At 33.6% G+C, this 27281-nt stretch overlaps 1 protein-coding gene across 5 annotated transcripts in view; it reads right to left on the bottom strand.

The window, feature by feature from the left end:
• Nucleotides 1–27281, bottom strand: part of LOC123717259 (syntaxin-1A) — a 57230-nt gene that overhangs the window by 3824 nt on the left and 26125 nt on the right. For 3 of the 5 annotated variants that reach the window (XM_045673183.1, XM_045673176.1, XM_045673160.1), the window contains exons 3-7: nucleotides 17345–17444; nucleotides 10237–10311; nucleotides 8789–9045; nucleotides 4489–4626; nucleotides 3637–3747 (exon numbers count right to left, since the gene is read on the bottom strand). In XM_045673183.1, the coding sequence (XP_045529139.1) occupies nucleotides 3637–3747; nucleotides 4489–4626; nucleotides 8789–9045; nucleotides 10237–10311; nucleotides 17345–17444 (681 nt within the window). Of the gene's footprint in view, nucleotides 1–3067; nucleotides 3265–3636; nucleotides 3748–4488; nucleotides 4627–8788; nucleotides 9046–10236; nucleotides 10312–17344; nucleotides 17445–27281 lie in introns of those variants that run through there. The other 2 variants (XM_045673192.1, XM_045673168.1) reach the window with 2 other exon arrangements.

Genomic DNA, 27281 nt, shown 5'->3' with positions numbered 1-27281 from the left:
AAAAAACATGCTACGAGCGTGACAGCGCCAAATATTAATTCACGGATTTCATGACCACAATTATTTCAAGTATTCGTATATATTGACTATATTCAATGAGAACATATACCGCTTAGATATAAATTTCGATATGGTTTTCGTTACTAAACAGTTTTTTACGTATTGTGAGCAGTGTTGCCAGATCAGAGGATTTCCCCTTAGATTTAGGGGTTTCACAACCGAGTAAAGGGCAGAATAAGTAATAATATTTGGGAGTTTTTTTAGGGGAGTTTCAAAAGCACGCCAAATACATATATATCACGTTCCTGATTTTGGAACTAAATATTATTAATATTTTAAACACATCTTTTTTCAAGTGAAAACTTGTTAAGTACCGTTGTGATTTTTAACTTATAATTATTGTACATAATTTTAAATTTATAATAATACAAATAGCTTTAATCCGGTTAAAAAATTGTTTTCTTTCAATGTGTAAAAGCTGTGTTAACCAAAGACAAAACTCGTTCACTCACTTTTCTGACGGAACTTTAGCGACTTAATTGAATATCGATTTTTAATTAACTGTCAAGATATTTAATTAACTCTCTGATTTAACTACTTTACTGCGACATATACATGTTAATACACGTTTCTTTTGTAATAGTAACGATGGTTATATGTACCCAGTATGAACGCAATTTTGAGTCATACAAATTGTAATACAGAGCCATAAATATTTGAACTGGAGCAAATCCGTCCCAAGGAATGGATTTAAATAATCGTTAAATTAATAATAAAAACCTTATTGATTAAGTTATTTTGGATACATGCATAAACCAACTGCAAGTTATACACATATACATTGACGAATATTAGCTAAATAATATGTACAAAACGAAATTAATTAATTATTCTTTGTTATTCGTTCACTAATAATATACGACGAATAATATGCACCGTAGTATTGTCTTTTATTAAAATAACTTTTACACATTTAAAGAAAGCACTTTTTCAACGTTAGTACATATAGTATACGAATACTTGACGCTCTTGACTCGACTCGGACGAGCAAACGCTATATATCGATAATAACGTAATAATTGCAGTCGTAAACTCGATTTGAAAACAATGAAATCGGATTTCTATATAAATTATACTAAATCTTTGACTAGGTTTAAAAATGTATATCGATTACCAGATCATTAGGGTCAGATACAGAATCAAGACTTAGCGCTAAGTACATATGTCAGAAACAAATTGGATTAAACATACGGAAGTGTGTCGCTCTCGACCCTGGACCTTCTCTTAATCAATCAACTTAGTGCGTTAAAAGAGTTTCGTAACCGTTATCCAGCCTTTCTATAGACATGGGATTTTTTTAAAGTTTTTAGTTATTTATTTATATCATCACGCCTATTTCCCGAAATGGGTAGGCAGATATCACGGATCTCCACTTGCTACGGTACCTCTCGCTTCATCCACTTCCATGACATTCACCATGTATGCTCATCGGTTATCATACTTTTAACTTGTTCCTTGTCTAGTACCTCCTGGACATCCAGGTATTTACGAGTAGGCCTAACCAATCCGACTTCACCATCACATTTATCCGGTTTTTTCTAATTCTAGGAAACCTATTTTCAATTTTGGCGCTGCCACGCTGTATATATAGTTCTAAGATACTGATTTGAGCAAAACTAAAAATTATCGGTTTTCTTTTAGGTTATTAGCAACGGAATTAAAACTACCCAATACCGACTTAACAGCTACTTAAAATAACAGTGACATACAAAAAGCAGGTCTACAATTAACTTGTGTGATTTAGACATACATCGACCAGTTATTAACATAACACACTTATAAAAATAAAACAGAGAAGTACTGATTTGAAATTAAATATTAAAAATTAGGGAAATGTTGTGTATTGAAACTGGTAACTTTCAGTACAAGCAAATTAGAAATTTTTAGTCTGTGGAAACTGATATAATAGTTATGACATTGTTATAATGACGTAAAAGAGTTTTCAATGAAGGTAATTTAGTGCTACCTCAAATCAAAAGATGGTTTTCGCACAGACTATAAGCGGAATATGCCAAAAACAGCGTATAGATAAAGCGAAAGCACAGACTAAAGCACACAATACGACCACAATGCCTCAAAGAATCGTCGAAAGCAGCTCTTGATGCTACATTAAAATATAACACGGGTTGCGAGTTCTCATGAACTTTAACTCATAGCATAGGGCCATTCAAGTATTACGTAAGCAGATTCACTGCAATCCCCCCCTCCTCTCCTTCTTCTTGTCAGCAAAAGTAAGCAAAGCTCTCAAAAATAATAGTAGATAAACGTATTAATTTGTATGAATCCTCAAAAATCCATTTCGTTTTCAAGCATAGACAACTTTTTGTAGGAATTCTCTTTTGTAGGAATCCTCGAAAATGCATTTCGTTTTCAAGCATAGACAATGTGTAAAAGTAAATAATTACTATGGACCCTATTACTTAAGTAATACTTTAACGGCCCCATACGACATGAAGCAAGTGGTGGTGAGAGACTATACATTGTTTAGGTTACATTGGTTTAGGATGAGCTAAAATGTATGAGTACTTTCTTTCAAATGAACTAGAATTTAGATTACCTTTTATGGAGTTTTAATGTTATAAACGAATGTATAAGTGTATAGAGCATGTCTCCTAATTAAAATAGTTCAGTTGTAATTTACATCAAAACAACTCATGCAAATATTGTTCATGCGAAGAGGAACGAAGCGAAATAAAGAAGAAATTTGTCATATCCCTGATCGGATTGTCTCCCTCTAGAATATTCTTAGTTGCGAATGGAAACCGCAGTAGTTGATCGAAGGTACACCCTTAGTAGTTAGTCCGTTGAAACCTCTGAGAAGTTGGTAGTAGAAACATTCTTAGTAGTTGAAACCTTCGTAGTTAGTCGAAGAATTTATTTTCGCCAATCAAAACCTCCTGGTTGTTAGTCAATAAAACATTCCTTGTTAGTCGATAGAAATTGTTAAGTAGTCGATAGAGAGGTTGGTTAGATCCATCTTAGGCCCATTTTAATTCGTAGCCCATACCTTCCTGGCTTTTCTCGCCCATTTGTAGGCCTGGACTAGTTCGCCCCCGCCGGTTTCCACGTAGTTTGTCGCTTCACTGACATGATGCTCGATGCGGTCAACTAACTCGCCCTGCTCGCGCTAAGGTAAGGCGCTGGGGGGATAGGACGCGGTTCCGAACGGCCGATTGGTTCATATTAGTAGTTAAAACCGAAAATCTAATAGATATAGATAATAGAATTCATAAATTAGTAGAGAAATTCAAACATTAGACCCACGGCGGAACCGGCCGTATGACAATAAGTTTAGAACCGACCGAAAATATATTATAAATAGGTATACATAGTGTGTTAGGTCATATAGCGTTACAACAGGCGAAGAATAAACAAAGACATACATAAGTGTTAGTTCATAACGTTAGGCAAATTACGCACACAATAGAAGCCCACTTCCATTTCAACAATTAAAGCCAGTGAACCAATCACCAATTCGTAAATGGAATTTCACGAAAACAAAACGTAGGATAGGAGGTTGTGGGTAGGAGGGTAAACAAAAAAAATACGCATTAGCAAATTGTGAGGCGAACTCACCCGTCGAGCTTTGCTCTGATATTTTAGGGCCTTCTTTGTATCCTGCGTGGCCGTTTGGACATAGTCCACAGCGTGTTCAACATGATACTCAATGCGGTCGATCATCTCACCCTGTAGCCATTATTATTATTTATTGTTATGGCAACATTAAAATGTACACCATCGCAAAGTTATAAAATAATTAGGTTGACGACCAAAATTACTGCAAAGCACGCACGTCGTCTAATAATTTTAAATTCAAGTAAATTATTGTACATCATTCATCGTTACTGTTTTTAAAGGCTTAGTAATTATGATCAAGTGAAATAAACATGACTACTTTCAATCCTAAATATCGATTAACAATATTTTATCGAAAGATTTTCTAAACAAATTAAAAAAAAAAAAAACTTTGTACTAGTATCTTCTAAAAAAATTGTTAGTGTATTAGTTCTCGTATGAAATATGAATTTCACTTTCATTAATTCTATAAATCTTGATAAGTTTTCTTAACAAAGTCCATTATGCGGACAAGGCTGTTTTCGAGATCTCATATAAACTTCAACCTCATCAATATTTTGTATTTATCACTTTGTTAATATAATTTTATCAATCTATATAATATTTAGCACGAATTCAGGAAAATGCAAAATTTTTATGATTTGGTTGATTAGAAACAGGAATTAATATTATAGTGTTTTAACAACTACCCTCATTGTAATAAAATTTTAGTTTAAGTTTCGTATACCTTCGAAATCAAACAATCGAACCTTATAAATGACATTTCAAGTTTACACGAATTATTAAATGTATTTTGACTTAAATAGCTATATTACTATTATAGATAAAATATTTAGACAAAGTATGTTTGACCTGGCTTTCGACCAACATGGCCATATCCATGAACATATCGTGGAGCTCACGGATCGAGGTCTCCAGCTTGATGATGTCAGCGTGTCTCGCCTCGATGTCGGCGAGGGTCTGCTTCGCCTGCTGCGTCTCCATTATAATCTGAAATTGTTTAATGAAAAGTAAGTCACGGTACAGTGTGTTAAATCTTATATTATACTAATTGAATGAACGCTTAAGTTTGTAATTAAAGATTTTTATTATTGTTAAGACTAGTATCACCCATAGAAATATGACCACCTTAATTAAAAAATGCACAGTTCTAACATTATTATCTCTATATAATAATAGAAATTTAATGTTAGGATTTTTTTCTTCAAAATCACAGAAAACCTGCCCAGTAAGAGTGGTCCATCGTAGTCACTTGCGACTGATCAAATTGTTACATTAGTCTGTTTTTAAAACCAGGATTAATATAGTTATTTCTACTATATAAATAAGTATAATATGTTAAATATAAATCTTTTAAATAAGCTCGTTAGTGTATTTGGGTGTCAAGTGCTAGATGTATACAAGCGGTTCCTAGATGTAATCTAAGTATTAACGGTTATTAATAAAAATATCGATCATTTAAACGTGTGTCGTGTGCGCATGTGAGACGGTATATTTAGTGGCATTCTTTATACTTAGTTATAACTAACTAGCTACATATATAGCCAACTTTGTAATAAAGCTAATATTATTTTAAACTTTTCTTTTCAATTATAATCTTTGAAAACTGACTATGTTTGTCTTGCAAAGTTTGATAACCATAGTTATCATATTGCATTGGTAACACTGAGCGAGGTATATGAGTAATCACACTCTTAGGTAACTACATAATTATAAGAGTGATTTCATCCGTTGATTAAGATCTTGGCTTTACCGATAGGTTATAAATATAATATTACTTACTAAAAGAATTGTTTATGAAAATTTAAATAATCCGCTATGGATAAAAGGGAAAATGTATCGCACTTTAACTGTTAAATTGTTATAAAAAATACTTTATTAAACCCTCTGGGTTATTTATTACCAACAAGACCCGTGATTTTAACACAATTGGCCAATTAGTTTATTTTTATACGAGAAATGCGAAAGATTTTTGAAAAGTCTTTTGACTTCTTCGATTTGCAAATTTATCGTACTTTTTTAACTGTTAAGTATTATAAAAAATACTTTATTTAACCCCCTGGGTTATTTATTACCAACAAGACCCGTGATGTTAACACAATTGGCCAATTAGTTTATTTTTATACGAGAAATGCGAAAGATTTTCTAATTATATTGTAGACTATTGATAAAAAATAAAATGACTAGAAATTTACATTTTCTCCCAATTGGAAGAGTCGAAACGAAGAGCTGGCTAAAAACTCTGCACTAGTTATGTCACCTTCTATGTCCTTGAAAAGCAATGGCAATCTAGGATTTACGTGAATCGTCCATAAACACGATTGTTTTATAATCGTAGCTGGTACAAGCATTTACGTAACTGATTGCAATAGATCTTGATCAACGTACGCAAAACCTTGTGTTGAAATTGATTAAATTAAGTCTAGAAGTGTTGAAAATTTTTTAATCCATAGGCAGACCCTTCAAATATTAGCAAATTTCCAGTTGATCTCTATAACTAACAACTACCAGGATTCTCCTCTATTTTCTTCTTTTCATTCTTGGGCCTTGCATTGTCTCTTCGTGCACATATTAACACACAATATACTTGTTCCAATTCGAACATTCATTCATTCAATGGATATCATTCCAAGATTGTAAAGGAGGTATTATGTATGCGATAATGGTGTTAAGGAATTCTTTAAGTTTAACATATACCTGAAACAATTGGCTTTGGCACTTTTTATCGTGCTTTCTGAAAGTTGAACTGATGATATACAACTTTGTGTTAAATTCAAGGTATTAAAAGACATTTTGTTACGTTATTTATTCCTGAACGAATTCCACTCAAAGGCAGCTTTCTCGCTGATTTATTTAAAAATCACTCAATCAAGTACACGTTCCCTCGTAACCTAAGCGAGACGGTGGCTAATATGAAGACTGTACTTTTTTATACATAACACCTTTTAGTTCTAAAGTAGCCGTGAAGTCCCAACTCCCGAATAGATCAAACCCATACTTGGTTTATTAATTTAAATGTATGGAAGATAAAAACTGGAGTGCGAGCGACTTAGCGATAAGTCAAATTGAGGTATGAGAATTCATAAATATTTTTTGTAAGTGGAGTGTAATACACACAATGCAAACATACATTCATACTTTATAAGGATAGGCCAACTTGCCATTACCGCATATATCGCGTGTATTACATTAATTTGGTACGGGTCATTATGCACGTGAGTGCAATTACTGTGATAGTACGAATATCGCATAATACATCCCCGTATTATGCGGTAATACGCTTGTTAGCGCTTGTATTGGACCAATAGATTTGTTAATGACATGTCGCCCCTAATACAATTTCGGTAATGATAACCAACCATGATTCAACTACAAAGGAAATAGACAGAAGAATCGGAAATGCATGGAAGAGATATTGGTCCCTTAAACAAGTCATGAAAAATTGTAAAACAAGCATGCACATCAAGAGAATAATTTTCAACACATGCATCCAACCAATTCTCACATACGGCTGCCAAACATGGGCACTTACTAAAGCACAATGTGAAAGATTAAGCGTAACCCAGCCATGAAAGAAGAGAGCCATGGAAAGAAGTATTATAAAGAAAAAAAGAATTGACAAAATAAGTAACAAGAATTTAAGAGATAAAACAGGGTTTGCTGACGTAACATATTAAAAATAAAACAACTAAAATCGAAACAATTTCATAACAATGTTGTAACACCATGGCAACCAAGAGGCCATAAAAGAAAAAGAGGTAGGCAATTTAAAAGGTGAGCTGATGAAATCGTGGAAATGGCTGGAAAGACCTGGACGAAATTAGTGTACAATAAAGAAAATTTGAGGACAATGGGGGAGGCCTTTGTCCGTAGGCACACAGAATCGGTTATCGTAGATTAAGAAAAAACAATAGTTATAATATATATAATTTGTATTTCTGATATAAGGCTATAAATAAATAAATGATAACAATAATTGTTAAGTTGTTGTTTAAATATGAGTGCATTTTTATAGTATAGTATTTTAGTATAGACATTACACCAGACTCACGTCCAAATATATATATATATCAATGGCGCTACAGCCTTTTTAGGTCTGGGCCTCAGATTTCTGTATCTGTTTCATGATCATTTGTTAATCTAATAGGCAAGAAGGTGATCAGCCTTCCGACGCACGCCGTCGACTTTTTGGGTCTACGGCAATCCGGTTTCTTCACGATGTTTTCCTTCACCGTTCGAGCGAGTGTTAAATGAGCACATAGAAAGAAAATCCATTGGTGCACAGCCGGGGATCGAACTTACGATCTCAGGGATGAAAGTCGCACGTTGAAGCCACTAGGCCAACACTGCTCACGTCCAAATAACGAACGGCAAAAATAAAAGTCTTTCTTCCAAGTCCTTGACTCTTGGGCCGTAAGATTCAAGTGCACAGGCGCTAATTAACGATTTAAGTTGCTTCTACCGGTGACCCCAGAGCTGGTGCTTTCCTGGCTCAACGAATAAGTAACGCAATACTCCGAGGAAATGCTGCCAGCGTTAAAGGTACACTGCCACAGGGACCAAACTTTTTAAATTGATTTTATCCATTTTTAATTTGTATCAATATTACTGTGTAGGTTAAGAATACACATTTAATGTAATAAATTTGATTTTTGTTTGATAAATATAAAAATAATTAGGAATTGTTAACATTATATTATGATGTACAGATTCGTTTTTTAATTAAAAATATTTCCATAATAACTTCGTCACGTATTGGTTTAATCAATACATTTACTTATATACAATCAAAAGGATCCTGAATACCAAAATATAAAGAAAGTATTGTGATACTAGATTTTTGTTTATATATTGGCGTATTATTTTGTCTTCATTTAAACAATAATTGCTTTCAATATGCTTCCAATTGTGAGCAAATTAAAACCTGAAGTTAAATATAAAAATCTTATACGCCATATAAGAGACTTTTCTTATTATAATAAATTTCTTTCATCAATCTTATTCTGCAAAAAAGTACCTAATGGAACCCAATCAATTGGAACAATGGAACAAAATGACTACCCCAACTGAGGAAATCCCTTCTTTTATTGTCAATTATTATTTTGTAACGTGAGTTCACTACAGAAAATTTATAACTCGGTTAAACACTCACCCCCTGAGTAAACACAGCCGGGTTATCCTGCTCCAGCATCGCCTCCAGCTCATCGTCAGTAGTGGCACGGCCGGTGATCTCGAGCTGCCGGAGTATCCGATTTTTGCACCGGTCTCGGTAATCCGTCTGCGTACGGTTGTACTCAGTCATGACCTCGACAAACTTACGAGAGAGCGTCGAGTGCTGAGTCTTTCTTATCCTCAGATCCGCTGAGGATTTGTTCGAGTGCTCCTCCTGTTCGATGTTTTGCTCTATGTCTATGGACGGAAATAGGTATTTTTTGGTCAAATTATTAAAAATTTAATTCACAATTTCAGTCCCGAAGGTTATTTAGATAAACTTTATGAATAACTTTTTTATTTTTCAAAATTTATTTTACAATCAAAAAGGGAAAAACGATCTATATTTGCAAAGCGTGATACAGTCAAAAACGACGACGACATCGTTTAGAACAACATACCGGTTATATTGATCAAAATCAACAGTCCCGGCGGGTAAAAGTATTAGGTACTTAATAACAACGTCATCGGCTGTTACGACTAAATATGAGTCGTCCATTCGATGTCGTTATAACAGATTTTGACTGTATTAAAAAAAATCCTATAAAAATCTAATCCAAAAAAATCGGAACTTGAAAAATAAACATCATAAAAAAAATGATACGTATTTGCGTTTAAGAGGTATGATTAACTCGAATATAAACAATTTTTTTTTCGCTGTCCGCTTCACGTAAAATGCCCCACAGTTATCAAAATAATAGTGAATGTAAAAACACACCAGTAAATCACATGAACATGTTCTTAATCGGTTTTAAATTTTAACTTTGGACAAGATAATTCCAGTTAAATGGTTCAAAATTAATCAGGTGATATACGCGAACTTATTTCGTTTCAATACCACCGTCAACTTCATCCACCTTCTGACTATAACATTATTATTTATTTTTCAAATCGGGATATCGAATCGAAACATTTCAAAACTCACAATACATACACTTACTAAAAATCTCAAAGAATATCTTGTCAACCTGTCCTATGCTAATATGGAAAATATTCCTATCGTGCAAAAATAGTTTAAATATAAATTTGTGTTATGTACATATCATAAAGGTAAACACAGTTTATATGTTAAAAGGAAGAGACTGGCTGCCCACAACACAGGGAATCCTAGTGTGTGGGCCAGTGCACTTTACTTTACCTAAATATCCTATATATTTTGTATAATAAAGTTTTTCTTGCTTTCTTTCATGACAGATGTACTAAGTATATTCTTAAAATATTTCAAAGTCATTATCAGTCTCCTGAAATACAGTTGTCGATATAATTTCATAATTTGAAACTTTGCACTGACAAGTAACGAAACCATACCTGTTCAAATGTCGCAATTACCCGAGATTTCTTCTGTGGGAATCAATAAAAGTTTCAAGTTATTTTAATAACAAAACTTACGTTTTAACTTTCCTCTAACTTTGTTCGCAGTTTTCTTGATATCGGCCATGAGATCTTCTAACTCGTGCTTTGTTTCTGAAAAATATATATTATTTCTTTAATATTTACCCTATAAACATTTCTTGTAATGGTTAAAAATATTAATGTATTGTTTGTTTACTTTAGATTATTACTATAAGTATATTTTTTTAACTAGTCTTCTTGGCTTAAAATGTATATCTATCTACTACTAAATTTAGCGCGTAGAAACAACATTCGACTTATATAATGATATGTTTTTTATATAAAAATATTAATTGCATATTTTATTAAAAGTAGAGAAAACGTTTCCTTTTAAAGCACTGAAAGATATATTTATAGGGAATCGTTTCGTACTTAGATTACTACCCATCCCTTTCTATCACATACCATTATTCGCAAAAAAAAAGGTGATGGAATGATACAAAGAATCATGCGCAATGAGAACACTTGTCGGGAGAAGAGTCGTTTAGCGCTCGACTTGGTAACACGTCAACAGCCGTTTCTAATTCTTTCGATCTAGGGATTTGGTTGCTCCACCACACCACTATATATATATATATATATACTATACTGAGCTTTAAATTGTATTTATATTCTTTGTATAATAGCTTCCTAAAGACAAATAACACGAATAAATAAAAAACAAACATTTCTACAGTTGTACGTACAACTCAAGCACAGAAAGCTTGAAAAGAAGAAAAATATCTGCTCCACACATTGGAGGGGTTATAAGTTTTCCTTCCGGATCATGTTTATAAAATTTTATTGGAACTCAGAAATCGAGTTAATTCGGTCTATTCAGGGATCGAGAAGGATGTAAATCGAGATGGGATCAACAACATAAAGAGAAAATCTCGCTAAAATCATGTTACAAAGCTAATTGAAATTCCCTTTACCGGAGAAATTTTTCAAGCATTAGAGAAATTATTACAAAGAAAATCAGACAGAAATCAACATTCTTTTCCAGAGAATTTCCATATTAACTATATAACATTACGTTGATCAATAATAATTGACAGTAACGATAAACCAAAACATATTTCAAATGTAATAGACTAGAAAGTTTAATCGCAGACTAGAATACTGTATTGAAAAATAGATTGAGGTGTCTTTGACGGCTGTCTTTATACTATCCACTATTAGATTTGGTAAAACATAACGATTTTTGTTTAATTTGTCTCGTAACGCCTCTAAGAGGCCAACATGTCAGTGTTGCCAGTGATCAGGCTTCTGTACCTACCATAAATGATTCTTACGCCGGTGAATAAACTTTATCACCAAGTACAGCCTAGCAACTATTACTTCTGAGGTACATAGACAATAGTGTGTGCCATTCAAAAATAAACCTACGAGCTCAAACTCTCTAGATAAAAATACAATCACACACACAATCTAGTGCAGACATTTTAATATTTCACACGGCGTTATGAATATAAACGCCACATAATAAAAATACCCACGCTTATACAGCCAGCGCGTGGGAGCGAAATCTAATTGCTTGTCTGGTGCAGTGACGCGCGATCAATAGCACAGCACTCCTGTATTTTGATATACGATTTTACTTTGCATTATTTAATAACATTAAAAAAGCATGCTCCACATTGTGATGGTAGACATATATACTTCCACTGACCCATTTCGATTGCGATTTAATAACAATAATGAAACTAGCTGACCCGACAGACATTTTCATGTCTTAAGTCTTAACTATGTTGATTTCGAATTGGTATAATTAACTAAAAATGCTTTATGATATACACCATTCTTTGTTTGTTTTTCTGGCGCGTATATAAATAGTTTTGTTGGTATTCCGACACGGGAACAGGCGACATATAACTGGATGTAAAAACATGGACTTTCAAGATTAATGCCACAAACAATTAGCAACTGTAAATATTTTACATGTATTTTATCAACATTATAACTCTGATCGAAGCATTTGTTTTATACGATATTAATTTTTCTTACATCCTCTTTGACGATATTCTGTCAATGTTATGTCAAATACCATAACGTTACATGAAAAAAGTTTGAATTGAATTGAAAAGGCGCTAAGCACTGAAAAAAAATTGCTATCGTACCAAAGTATTCTTAAATTTTCTCTAATTTTCCGCTCAATTTTCTTTGATAAGAACCTTCTCCTGACAATAACAAACACAGCAAAAAAGAATCAGCGAAATCGGTCGTGCCGTGACCAAGGGAAATAGGGATTAATTTTTATATATTATATATAGATAACTTACATTACAACAACTTAATCTAGCAAAATATTGTACACATTTGCGGATTTTTTTAGTATTCCTTAAAATCTTTAATCATAAGTTTCATGAACAGAGAAATACCATAATGGAACTGCGTAAGGCTATTATTGTCTTTACTTAAATACGCCGAGCAATGTTCCGTGTGCGACTCTCATGAGCTCAGAGCTTCAAACCCCGGCTGTAATCACCAATAAACTTTCTGTCTATATGCGCGTTTATACTCGCTCATGCGGTGAAGATAAACATCGTGAGTACACAGTATTGTCTTTTGTTAACGTAGGTTTTACACATTAAGAAAAAGATTAGTCGATATCAACTTCGGGGTAATAAATACAGATAACACAACTTTCACTACAGCTGTGATACTTTTGACATTCAACACCTTTTGTCTTCAGTCACCGTGACCACGCACGCTGTAAAGCACGCGAAACGTCGGTAAATATTTAAATTTAAATAATTATAAGTTTCTAATAATAATACATAGCTTCAATCAGTTTAAAACGTGTTTTCTTAATAGTGACTATACGTGCTTTAGACCCAAAACGCACAGCATTTCAGTCTATATAGGTTGTAGGGCTACTGTTTTTTTAATGGTTTTCAAATCTAAAATACGTAAGAAATAAACGTCTCGAAGTTATATCGTCTAGGTAACATCTCACAGTATCTCAGTTGGCTCTTGAATATCATAGGTGATACATATTTAAAGAAACCAAAAATAAAACTATACGCCATTTCTTGACTTAGTCCATATTTTATCGCACGTTTTTTTGTTAAATATTAAATAGTATTTTATTTTTTTCTTGAACAGCAAACGGGCAGGGGGCTCATCTGATATTAAGTGATACTGCCGCCCATGGACACTAAATACCGGAGGGCTCGCGAGTGTGTTGGCGGCCTTTTAAGAATTGATACCCTCTTTTCTTGAAGGAAGTCGAATTGGTTCGGAAATACTTCAGCGCTTTAAGCGCGTCAGTTGTGGAATGACGGACGTCGAGATAATACCGGTGAAATTTCGTATCCTAACTCTACGTCCGATGATGACACTCAGCTTCAGGTATTAGTCCGAACAACTCCTCCTAATATACAACTAAATATTTTTATACATATTATATCCGCCATAACTAGAAGTTACCGAACAAACAATAATTGCAGATTGCTATATTGTCCACTACGGCGCAAAGTTAGTCAATTAACTGGAGGCCACAGCCTGATTTCCTCTAGTCGAAGTTGAGATATAATCGGAGCGATAACTAGTGCCATTTCTCTGCCGCAGGGCGCTCAACAAAGTGATACAATTAGCAGTAAAGTCGTCTTATAACTTACACGAACTTATCTAACCATAAACACATTTCAATTAGACTTAACACATGGGCGACTTGTAGCTTCGTACGTGTAAAGCTCGCGAGTGCTTTGCCGATTTTTTAAGACCTGAAGGCCCCTAAGTCGAATTGGTGCAGAAATACCTCGACGGAAAGCTGGTGCCGCATGTGGTGGTGAAGAACATGTAGAGAGATCCCACATTTCTTACGCAACGCCAAGAGATCAAGCCGCTCTTAAAATGTCATGAATTTCGGCATGCAGGCTAAAACGTTTGTGTTTTTTATATTCATGTAATGTGAAGCAAGATGTAATGAATGCAGCTTCTTCATGCATCTTGTAATATAAAATTGTATGCAATTAAAAAGAGGGGCGAAGAGTTACTTGCCAGTTCTCGACTGTTCTACGCATTTTATTTGAGAGGTCGAAAATGTAAATGTATAGTAATTTAATACATTTTTGTGTCGAGTGTACTAAGTTATACTACTATTTATGCCAAATATAGTATAGCTATAAACTCATATAGTTTTTTATACAAAACTAAACAGATGACAACATCCCAACTGATCTTAAGTCATATGGGAGCTATTGTAGGGCATGCCTGTCCAAGAGATGCCTGTTTAACCTCCGCTTAAATGAACCAAAATAGTTAAAGCTGCTGAGTTTGGTTGAATACTAACTAGGAATTACTTCGAATTGAACAATTATTTTTTGATAGTCCAATTAACGGAATAAGGAATGTTATAAGGCTAATATCACGCAACCACCGAGGGAGGTACAGCTATTTATATAATATAGCTAAAGAACATTGTAACTTCTTTCGAAATTTAGTCCAGATTAGTTAATTAATTATTTATTTAACACAGGGTGTTTTTAATAACATTTTGATCTTTGAATCAGTTGCTATTCAAATCTTTTCAGTGACTTCAAAAAAAAAATATTTATTCTTTATTTGTTCAGATATATGTGCAATAGAATTCAGATTGTTACTTAATTAGCTGTTAAATCATATTTTTTTTAATAAGTACGTGTATGTCTAGCTTTGTTTTGGTTTATAAGATAAACGTTTATATATATGTCAAGTGTCATGGAACTTAGCTAACGAACACTACTCGAAATACAACGAAGAAAAAACCATACAGTATTATAAGATTCCTCTAGAAGAATTTAAAGATGCTAGTAAATTATAGATAGGATAAAAACAGCAATGACGATAGTACATAGATTTAAAATTAAGGATATTACAACAACCACTACATAACTTAAAAATCCTACTTAATGAACATAGGTACACAAAAACAACTCATAAGTTCATTAAAAATAAAACATTGATTAATTATAAAAATGAGGGTATTACAAAAAAAAGTTAAAATATCCAATTCATTTCATAGGACAGATTCATTATATTTAATTATTCAGTCCAATGTTAACATATTTCCCTTTTCCACAAGCATTAATTTGGCCGCACGAAATATGTCTCTGACATCGGTAACAACAATCCGCCACACGACCTCTTCTAAGCCGACATGTACAGGGCAAAGTACTCATTAATTTTATTTACCTCCACAGCAGTATTACCGTTCCATCTGACACGTAACATTTCATCTATTTTTACCACAATTTTTACGTGGCCCTAATTTATTTGGTGAACTTGATTTAAACCTCTCTTGGAATAGCTTTTTCATTCATCACTTTGCTGTGTAGGTGTACCAATCTTTTTACTTTATTATTAAGAATAAGCTATTTCTTTCCGGCAATTTTTCTGGTTCTGGCTAGGCTCTATACCCCAAATATCAGTCGTAATAGCCAAGAGCTACAGAATTTCTCTAGAAAGATAGATGTTTTCCATAGAATATTACGCTATAAAGCAAATAAGCCTTGAATAAGATTTTAACATTTACCTCATTTATTTAATTCAATTTCAACTTTAAATTGCGGAAAAGTTTGAAATAAACTTGGCAAATAAAATGTGTAAATCCATTTGGCTACACGCTCGTACAGCTCCAGTCTATTCATGTGTTCTGTTAGTGATTCCCAAGAGAAATGTAATCGTCGACATAGTTCAAATGTAAGTATATACTTCGTCATATATTTTATTAAAGCTTGCTTTATAATTTACTTTTGTTTAGCGTTAAAGTTAACTAGAATTTTCCTTGGTTTCATTTTTATATAGCACGTTCGTTTTTATTGTCATCAATAATACAATATTTATTATCTTTATATTTTTAGAACAAACGGTCCTTAATGATCCTTATTAGTCAATCATAATCTTCCCAAACAAAAGCAAATAATTTTCGAAGTGGAAATCAGCGTACTACCATCGTACATGTCAACCCGCAAAACATTGTTTTGGAATTTCAACCCAACCCCAGTTACAAACGGACGGCCGGTGTCGGCCACGGAGACAGTAAGGTTTCAATATAAATTATATTACATTTCTATTCACGTTTATACTAAAATATTGTTAAATTGCGTAACTTTGCAACTGAAACATGGTAGGATACTACGAAACCTTGCTACACCATTGACTTTTGGCGAAGAAAACAGGTCTGAAAACCATTTACGTCGCCAAAGAGTACCTTTACATAACAATATAGTAAAATTTTCTTTATTAAATATGGATAAAAATATTAAAATAACTCAAATACCCGGACTCATTTCAGGGCAACACAAAAAGCCTCACACTTTCACAAGCAGCCTTTAGAGCTTTCTCTCATGTACTTAATAAAGAATTTTTAAAATGTTCATTATTATAAAATGCTTTTCCATTAGCAATTCGTGTCATAATTGTAAGGGCATCCGTGATCCGAATTACATATTTATGGGATAATTGATTGAGTTTGACATTTTCATGTTCACCTATTTTACTTTCCGAAGTGGTCCAAACAGTACCTACAGAACATAACTGTACAACATTCGTTTCAGTCCAGTTGAAGTCGAAATTAGGTCAACCCAAGCTGTGGACACTATTAAACGTATATTTTGCGTATTATTTAATCTAAGTTTGTGAATGAAACCTCGTTAAACAAAGTAATGATAATTGAGCAACGCGTCTTTAATCAAATATCTTTATTTATTGATTCTCCATAAGCTGTCTGTGACAGATCATATAGATATGTGTATATTCAATACGTACATTAATAAATGCCCAACTATGCTGTAGAGAAATTTAAAAAAATGCGGGTACCTGCATGCATCCCTAGCTATCCTATCCTAACTATAGACTTTACAATATAATACTAAAGGATCAGTTCTGAAAACAGTTTAGAAGCCCACGCTTTTATGAGAGAGCCTACCCAAAATCCGCCCACAAACAAGAAACACTACAGATAGCAGACACGCCCACGATTTATCCACTCGTGGGTGCAAAGGGCGAGGTATTATTAGCTCGGCGTCAATCGTTGTTTATTTTTGCACGTTGACTTTAAAGCTTTAACATTTCCAGCTGCCTTATTTTACGTGATATTTCTGTAACCTTTGCGGAGGCGATAAAATTAATTCACACTTACTTTCATCTGACTGGGGGGCCGATAGAATGGCACTGTGCTTTTTCTTTACCTCCTCGACGTTAGCCTGAATCTTATCTATCATCTCCCGTATCTCTTCCACCTGAGGACAAACATCAAAATAAATATTGTCACATACATGTAGTAGACTCAAACAAAGTCTCTCAAACAAGGAAAATTAATAATGATATTTACAAACATTTTATCATGGTGCAGACAAAACTAATTATCGTCCTTATCTATCATTTTAAGGGCAAAAAACAGGTTTTTATGCCTCCCAAAATAATGCCAGTTTTTCCAAGTCAAATCAATACTACTAATAAAAAATAATTACATTCCGATTTAGAAACAAGATAACATTATTGATAATGAGTCAATGGCATCTTCCCTCACCACTGTTTAAGTACTATATCGTATTTTTTGTATCCATAATTAACGCAGGGCCATGAAAAGCTTTAATGTTCCGGCAATTAGCAAGATTGGAGGCAATGTAGTGCAATGCAATGCCACGATCGACCCTCACAGGTTTCAGAGCAATTAGTAATTCAGAGAATGTAAATGTTCTCCAAAGCATCTGCATAAGACCTTCCGAAATGTTAACCTCATTATCCAATTCGCCTACATTTCATAAAATATTAAGGAAAGGGTTCAACGTTCGAATAATAAAAAAGAACCGGGACAGTAATTATCTGAAGAGCGTGAAAGCGTCTGCAAAGAACTCTTCAAGTCTCTTAACAATGGGCATAACATACAAATGGTAGTTTTAAATTCTATCGCACATAAAACTCGTAAAGAATCTGAAATATATATGTATTTTATTATATAATATTTGATAAATTGGTATATTTTATGAGATAGCTCGCTCAATAATAGTGCTATAAATAAATCCATTATCCCGCTAGTCGAGCAACTGATAGAGTCACCGTTGTCAAAATTATAACCAAATATAAAAGCACTTCTCAGAAACCGACGGAGGCAACCATGTTGATGTTGATCATGACACTCAAATCACCAAGCCAGTAGAGAAACGGGGGAGAGGGTGTCAGTAGGCAGGTTGCCTAGCGATATATGAGGTGGCGCAATTGAACGTGAATTTAACAAGTATAGGTTTAAAAAATAAATTACAAAAGGAATAGTTGAAATGAAATATAAGATGATTGGGGATCAACTCAATCACCACAAAAAAAAATCAGGAGTCAAGTCAGAGCTACTTTGGGGGCTACGTGGGGAAATGGCAGCTATCACCCCAGATTTATTGACAAGAGATTTCACAAATCTGCGTTCGCGTTTAAAGGAGTGCCGTCATTTAGATAATGATATTTAAAAAAAAAACTTTTAATTGCCTATATTTTATTTCGCCTATACCTTTTGTATTAATTTTTTTAGCGTTCTATTGCGCCGCCCGTTATTACTATTTAGTCAATGAAAGGGACAACTACGGGTCATTGTCTCCTTTATAAACATCTTTTTGTCCTAGGCGCGACAGACAGCCGTTTGTGCAGAGGCTGTTTCAGCGCAGAGGAATCAGTCACCCACGTAGTCCTGGAATACGAGGCTGAGGCTAATCAACGTACAAAAATCCTCGGAACAGTGAGGTCGCTCCGCGAAGCCCTGAAGTGCTGGCGAGACTTCTGTGCTTCTGGAAGGAGTTAGGGTGGCTAAACAAGCCAGGACTTAACGCACAACGGACCAATTACGAGTCTAAGTGCGGAAAATGAGTCAACCTTACCTACCTGCCTACCTACTATTTAGTCAGAACCCCGTGTAATAGAACAAACTGAGTCCTAAACTAAGACATGAAGTAATTCATGTTCATATTACTTAGTAAATAAATCATTAATCAATAAATTGGTTCAAGAAATTCAATTTGAGGGTCTAATGAAACAAAGATAAACAATTCATTTGACACTAATGAAGTTCCAGACATGAATTTTTAACTACAAGTGGACAAAGTTTCAGGTGACTTTGAGTAACCCCGACCACAATTTCAGATACCAACATTTAAATTAAAAGGTTCCAAACTCAGAGAGATACTTTGAGCCTTTATACCATTTCGTACAGTAGGACCAAATCAATACACAAAATATTAAATAGCTCTTATTGCATAGTATATAGGTTCATTTTACAATACACGAAAGTTTAGTCTCATTCAAGGTTTCTTTGCCTTGAGTCTATTTGAAATGGTCAATGTGAAGCCTAAGCCTTCTCTTTATTTTTGCGACAAATTTCCAGTCTATTAAATTAAAATGTTCATACGTGATCGTCATACACTTATAAAATTCAACAACTTTTAAATCTTTATTGTACTGACTATGACACTTAAGCAAGAGACATAGTACTTCTTTTTTAGATGTCGTATACAACAATAGTACGAATTGATATGATAATGATATTATGTTTTCATAATGTCTCTTAACAAAATATGAATACCTACAATCGTCTATCACATGACTTTACGGCACAAAAGACTTATTTACGAAACATTCATCGCGTGGGCCACAATAGATGTAGCCAAGATTAAAATTAACATAAAGTTAGGTAATAAGTGTGTAGGAAACACACTTATTTTTCGATAATGAATGATGTAAGTCGGGTAAGGTAATAAGAATTGATATAATAATCGTTAATAATTGTTGTATGATACCCCGGGGCAATCAAGCCTACGGGAAATCATAAAAGGCAGCTACCGCCGACCATAGTGATACATAGTGACACCCAAGTGACCTTTGGGGGTTTTTGAGGATTACGAGCTATTTTTAAATACATAGAGGTCGTATTTCTATCCACAACTAGGCATAGTTCTTAAAACTAAATGCCTATAGAAGTGAACTGTGACTGATTTTTAGCTATGGAGGTGATGATTGAACGGTAAAAAAACAATGTATCAGGGATAAAAATGAACTGTTCGTACAGTAAAAGTGAGGGAATCGACATGTCTGGCCCAATAACGCGTGTCAGCCACAAACAGTATCAGCAATTCTAATAAATCATGCAGAAATCTGAGGCCAAGACCGACTACTGGATTATTATTAAATGACGACGTCAACAGCTTGTATGACTTACAGATTTATAAGTCAAAATGTAATTCAAAACAGTAAGTCAAAACCTTAAAATGTAAGCACTCTAACTTATTATAGAACTGTGCCTTTAAAAATCGAATATATATACCCAGTATATACAACCTACAACATATACAATCTATAAATTACCCAGTAGTAAGCTGTAACTTCTGGAAAGGTGATAAATAAGTTCGTTCGCTATCGCGTGGCTATTTTTTGATACAGTTCGTGTTACATACTGGCACCCACAGCCGTATTGGCCTACTTTGGGTACTTCTTATAAATATGAAATAGATGTCTTGTTAGGAGGTCACCCTTCAATACGTTTAAATATATTCTTCAAGTGCGGTAGGCTAATTGAATTACGCCAATGATGTCATACCGCGTGACTCAACCTTCACGGAATTGACTAATATATAGACTAGCATTTATCTTAAGATAAAAATTAATGATGTATATTTTATTTAAAAACTAAAGTCATAATAAAACGTAGCGACTAGCACTTTTATTCATAATAGTCCACCGTTGTCACTATAGAACTCATCTGTCACTTTTCACCACAGCGCAAACAAAATTTTACAGAAAGAAATGAAAGACTACTTTAGTTAAAATTGTGCAATTAGCTGATTTGTAAAGGTGCAGAGCAAAATATTTCTCATATTTTCTCACAGGCAACACAGCCTGGAAACCTCACTCGCACTAATGCTTTATAAATGTCAATACTTAGTTGTAATAACAATAAAGACTTCAATATTAACGTTTACGGAGTTACATCATTTTTTTTTTAAATTTATTCACATGTGTCTTTACAAAGCCATCATGGAATATTACGATCCAACCTTACTTAAGACTAATCAGTAATTTAAGCCTAACTTAATTTACAAATAAGAAGTTTCGTGACTATTAATGGCAATAATATAAGACATTTATTGGAACTGTATTTGCGTGGGAAAATAACAAGGACCTTCAATACATCGCAAAACCTTTAAAAGGTTATAACACTGACAAATGTAGATAAGATTACTTATTATATTGTCCTACTGCGAGAATCAGACTTATAATAAGACAACACACTGCACAACTATAATTTGACTGTGAATGTTAAATGTATTTTAATTAAATATTGTAAAATTTCAGAGAAATTCAGAGAACGTAATAAAACTGCGCCATAATCATATTAAATCGATAAACTAGTTAATATTATCCATTCTAAAAATATTCACATACACTATGCTATGCATAATATTTTGTCGACTTCGAATTATTAATTTTATATAGAATGGCTACGAATTTTTAAATATTAAATTTGATCAAAAAAATCGTTCATTAAGGGCCATGATTTTTTAAAATCACATTTAAAATCAAACTCAAAATATTATTTATTCGTGTAGGTAAGGCAAGCTTGATGAACGACAGTAAAAATCTAATTTACATTTACTTAAAAGTTTTAACCCATACTTCTGTAATGAAATCTTTTTAATTCCTGTAACTGTAGACCATCATATAAACAGTAAATAGGTTTTGAATACAATGATAGAAATGTATATACATTTTCCGAGAGCATTTTTCGTACACAGCTAACCAATTTATTGAACCAGAAAGATAACGAATAGTTATCTCTCAAAATATGGCTGATATTGAATCAAATTGTTGATTTGTAACTGTACAAGTTCACGGTTACGGAGGAATTAGAAAAATAGATTTTAAATGTTTAAATTTCATACATCATTACATAATAACAAACATTTTTTATTTTATTTTTTTATTGAGGAGAATTCATAACCGCACAGAGTATGGGACTCACACTAAAAGCCCTATCCACTATACCCCTTGATGTCGCGTAAGCTGTCCAACCAAGAGACCCCATGACTGGCTGCTTCGGCAACCATCTTCCATTACACTGACTTACAAGTCTTTACAGTAGGGTTGCAATTGCTTGAACCCAACACGTGATTCGCCGACATGTTCTCGATCGCATATACAACACAATGTGGTGCTTCGTCACCTCCGGCAGAACTGTGTCCCGCTTTTCCGCACCTGTAGTACACATTGCTACGGACCACAGTGGATGAGCAAGAGGCCCGCTTGTGCTCAAATTCAAAACATTTATAGCAGAGCCGGGAGGTTTAAGAACAAGAAGACATAGTATATGTTAAAGAAATAAATAATTCAAACTCAATCTCAAAATAACTTTACTCATATAATTAAACAAGTACACTTATGAACGTCAGAAAAGAAGTTAAATTAATTGTAAATTTTACATTTACTACATTGCTTGAACTGGAGCAAATCAATAGGATCATTTAAGTATTCGTCAAATTTATAAAAAAGCTTTTTTATTAATTTACTTTTTAACGAGTTCTTTTAATTTATTTAGTGATAATTCTCTAATTTCTTTTGGGAGTTTGTTGTAAAAAATACAATTTCCATATAAGGAATGGTTTATCTTCTGGAGTCTGGTTGGTGATACACTCAAATTGGTTCTGTTTCGAGTAACGCAGTAGAATGTACGGCATGGTCACAAATAAGCTATCTCTCACAATCCAAATCATTAAAACGTACCCATCTCAAAATCAATTAACCCAAAGATTTTGTCTCCGATAGACATATGTTTCAGACAAATTATGTATTAAAATGTGAGATGATTAAAAAGTGCTAACTATATAAGCAGAACCTCTTTTCCCAGACAATATACTCATCAACAAGCCACTCAATTGTTATAAGTAAGCAATTCTTTACAAACATCTCATATACGTTTACTAAATAGGTTTAATTACAAGAATTTAAAAAAAGCACAGAACGTAACAAAGTCGAGACTCAAATATTTACCAGACAACACGTTTTATTATATTCAAAATGTCAGGGGATAAAGACTTGACGGAAACACAATAATCCTACAGGAAATAAGTTTCCTTTATTTAAAATAAGTGAATAAGATCTGAGAAGGATTGGATATAAATGCTACTTTTATTTGTTGTATTTTTATTATAAACTGTATGTATTTTTAAAACATTTCTTGTTTTCTCTTAAGATAGCTATGTGGATTATTTTCCGAAGCCTACATTACTAAAACTATTGAATACTGATATGCATATATTCAGAACAAATGAAAAGGCTCAAGGGTCAATAAGTGGGTGACGTCACAGGTCGTTCGTCTCGATGGGCGTTCGTCGCCGCCCTGTCGCCAACAGCGTATGTTACGTCTTTGCGGTCGACTTTCCAAAAATTAGGCTAATGTGACTTTAGAAGTATTACATGAGACTGAATCCCATTTATTTCTACTATATATCTGGACCGTTTTATGGCATAATTTACAAGGAATCCGTCTTAATATAAATTATAATAGAATATTGTTCATTCACAACCAAATTCTTGTGGGTTTCTAATATAATTCAATTGTTTACACCTAATACACAAAATATACCAACATTAATATTTCGGCTTCCGGATTCAGGCTTCATTAAGGAACCATCTAGACAGGAGTGCTCAGCAAAAGGCCACAATCCCATGTGATTAGTGAAATGAGATTGTGTAAAAATATTCAGCAAGATCCCGTATGACAACTGGTTTTTAAGATACTGGTCACACTAAGGACTAATCCTCGACTTAAATATATCGAATATCAGTTAATTAAGCATGAGCAAGCTTACAAAAAGCTTAAAAGCTTTTCCTTAAATCAAGCATAATATATAAGCATAACATATAATAGAATTTCACTATTCGTTAGAATATCTTTAATTAATTTAATTGGTGAATAACGTGGTTTAATTATAAACAAAATATAAGTTAATAGTCAAGAATAAAGTTATAATCATATGAGTTCAAAATATTACGTAGGTCTAACTTTCCAGACAGATTTATGTGGAGAGTATTATGTATAGTTAGGTAAGTCGTATTCTGGCATACATAACATGCAAATGAATTGCGGTACCATGATGAATAGCAAACAGATTAAACTCACAGCCAAAGAATAATGGTGTCATGGATTTAATTGTATAGAATGTTGATGCATTATAAAATAGATAATAACTTTCCGAACAGCCCTTTTTTTATTGATGGGAATGCATTTCCGGAGAGAGACTTGGGACTCACTCTAAAAACCCTATCCACTTAACCCCTCCCATCAATCACGTCACTGTTGGGGTAACTCAGGGTCGCGTAAGCATTCTACCAAGATGTTGAATTTCCATACTCAGCCTAGAACGTATTGATATTATAGACATCGTAAACCTCACAGTCTATTTTCTTAAGTAGCATGCTCACTTCTTGCCTTAGAAATTCGACCGAGCCTTCCATGTAGGGGTTAAGCACTCGCCCGGTATCGCAAAACCCTCGCAAAGGCCGATAAAAAATTTTAAGTTACTTAAAACTGGCACTCGAACCCGATATCCTTAAGCTGGCGGACACTTAATAAGACCGCTAGACTTTGAGGCCCTTTTCCGGACAACCCCACTAGAAAGGTGAAATTTAGTTGTATAAAATATAATATATAGTAAAATATTAGTCTAGGTCAGATTTTTGTGCACTTTATGAAGGAACAACCTGCAAAACCTTGCGCATGAGTCTAGCGCGAACTATGCGGTGTACGAGTCCGGCAGGCTGAAGAACTGGCAGAAATGTACAATTAGAAGCATTTAATGTATATTTATTTTTTATTGACGTTCATAAGTGTACATTGTGTTACCTATATGAATAAATGATTTTTTACTTTGACTTTAATATGTTTATAACTCATTAGATTTTACATTAGGACAGGTCTAGACTAAAGGATTCAGTCGTAGATAGATAAGCTCTACGCTACACATAAAAGTTTTTTTTAATGTAATAGGAGCAAACGGATAGAAGGGCAGAAGAAGAACCTAAGGTTAAGTGATACCGCCGCCCACATAAAAAAATATTCTAGTTGTAGCGGGAAATTTTGCACACACGCGCATTTGTATTGGTATCATTGTAATTATTGTTATGGAGGATCTAGATACGCTGACACGTATAATTAATAGGGGATCGAAATCATTCGTATTAATTATTAATATTTAACATAAACTGTTCACTCTATAATCGATATTTTTTTCGTGATATTGCCTTTTTCAAATAGCATTAGGCTCCTCAAACTGGGGCTACATGGCACAGGAGATTAAATTTCCTCTCCGCATTACCTCGACCCTCTCTTTGGATTAGAATATCCCCGAATAGGAGTAAAAGAATATTATGTATTTTCCAAACACTAAACCGATACTTAAATATTCTAATCAAAATACCAGTGACGTGCTACGATTGAAATAAATTTAGCGATAATTATTACGAATTAACAATTCAAAGAATTATTTCTACAAACTATCAGTAAAACTAACGCATGTCACACTGTGAAAAGTGAAAGTAAAGAAAAACAAACACTTTATGGTTATCTGAGATAAGCTCTTTGCCGTAACGTAGATAAGATAAGGATAGAAGGAAATTTACAAATATAAACGTCATTGACGTGACAGTTAGTTTTAAAGCATTTGCATAAATCCACAGACTAATAAAAGTCTACAACCGATACATTAGAAGCAGAAATCAGTCTGACTGTAGGAAGACCTGTTGACGCATTAATTACTAATTTTTAGGCTAGATGTTAGGTTTTATGTTCTGAGTTGCTTCCCAATTTAATTAATGAATTATTTTGCGAAGTATAAGTAGTGCATACAGTAAAGACTGTTGGTGCCCAGCTGAGACTGACGGTTGACGTAGGATTCTAAGCACCTTACTGATGATAAGTAGGATACAAACACAGCTGATTTTAAACTTCATAATTTATTTTAAAAAATATTTTATTTTATCTACATTCAAAGTCTGAAAGTTAAATAATCTCAAAGCTCTAAGGGTCCAACGAGATTTAGTACCGTGTGTAAAAACTTCTTCGTGTTGAATTTGACAAGCGCATAGTTCGCGCTGTATATTGTATTTGTACTCTATTATTTCATCTTAATTCACACAATGAGTATCGATCTCTTAATTAAATAACAACTAAAACCATACACGTGCCGATTCTTCAGCGTTATCATGATGTTTGACGGCGATAAAATCGGCATTGTTCACGATCAAGGATTTATTTTCGTGTTGTATTTTTATAGTTAATATAATTAATTATTTGTGTATGTTTACGACACAACCTATAAAACGCTACAGTTATGATATGATCTTAGCAGAGCCGTTTCTCATTTGTGTGGTATTTGTATTCTTTTATCTTTTATTTTAAATTATAGATGGAATTTTTATACGTAAGTGCAAATAATATGTTTTCATTTCCAAGAATCTTTGTTGAGGTTCGCGGAATGTAATTGAATTTATTTATTTGTTAGTTTTACAACATGTTATATCTGTTTTTACACATGTAATGTGTAGCTGGCAGGACGTTTATTTTTTGTTATAAAACATTAATAAACAGTGTTAAAACAAGACTATAAACAGAAGTGAATATTCCAAATAACCATTGTCGTAGTATATTAAAATGTATATATATTTATTGTCTACAGATTTGTTATACACTAAGCGATTATCACAAAATCGAGATCCGACCACGAACTGTAGAGTTGAAGGAGAATGAACGAACGACATGAAATATGATTCTCTTTTAATAACCATATAAAAGTGAAACAATTCACAAGAAAGAGGATAATTAAAAAATACGAATTTATACCGAGCACGCTCTGCGTTTAATGGCGGAAATTATACCCGCGAGAGTTCCTCACAAAATGTTGGAGAAAAAAAACAGGGGACGTGACAGAAAGTCCAGTAGATTGTATGACTGCAGACACGTTACTGTAACTGTTTTACAGATTGTTACCCCATTACGGTGTAGCAAATTTTGATAAGCTTTGTTACGGGTGGACGTTTGCAAA

The sequence above is a fragment of the Pieris brassicae genome, chromosome 2, assembly GCF_905147105.1.
Source record: "Pieris brassicae chromosome 2, ilPieBrab1.1, whole genome shotgun sequence".
In the NCBI taxonomy this organism is placed as follows: domain Eukaryota; kingdom Metazoa; phylum Arthropoda; class Insecta; order Lepidoptera; family Pieridae; genus Pieris; species Pieris brassicae.
This window is presented reverse-complemented; position numbering and strand designations above follow the sequence as displayed.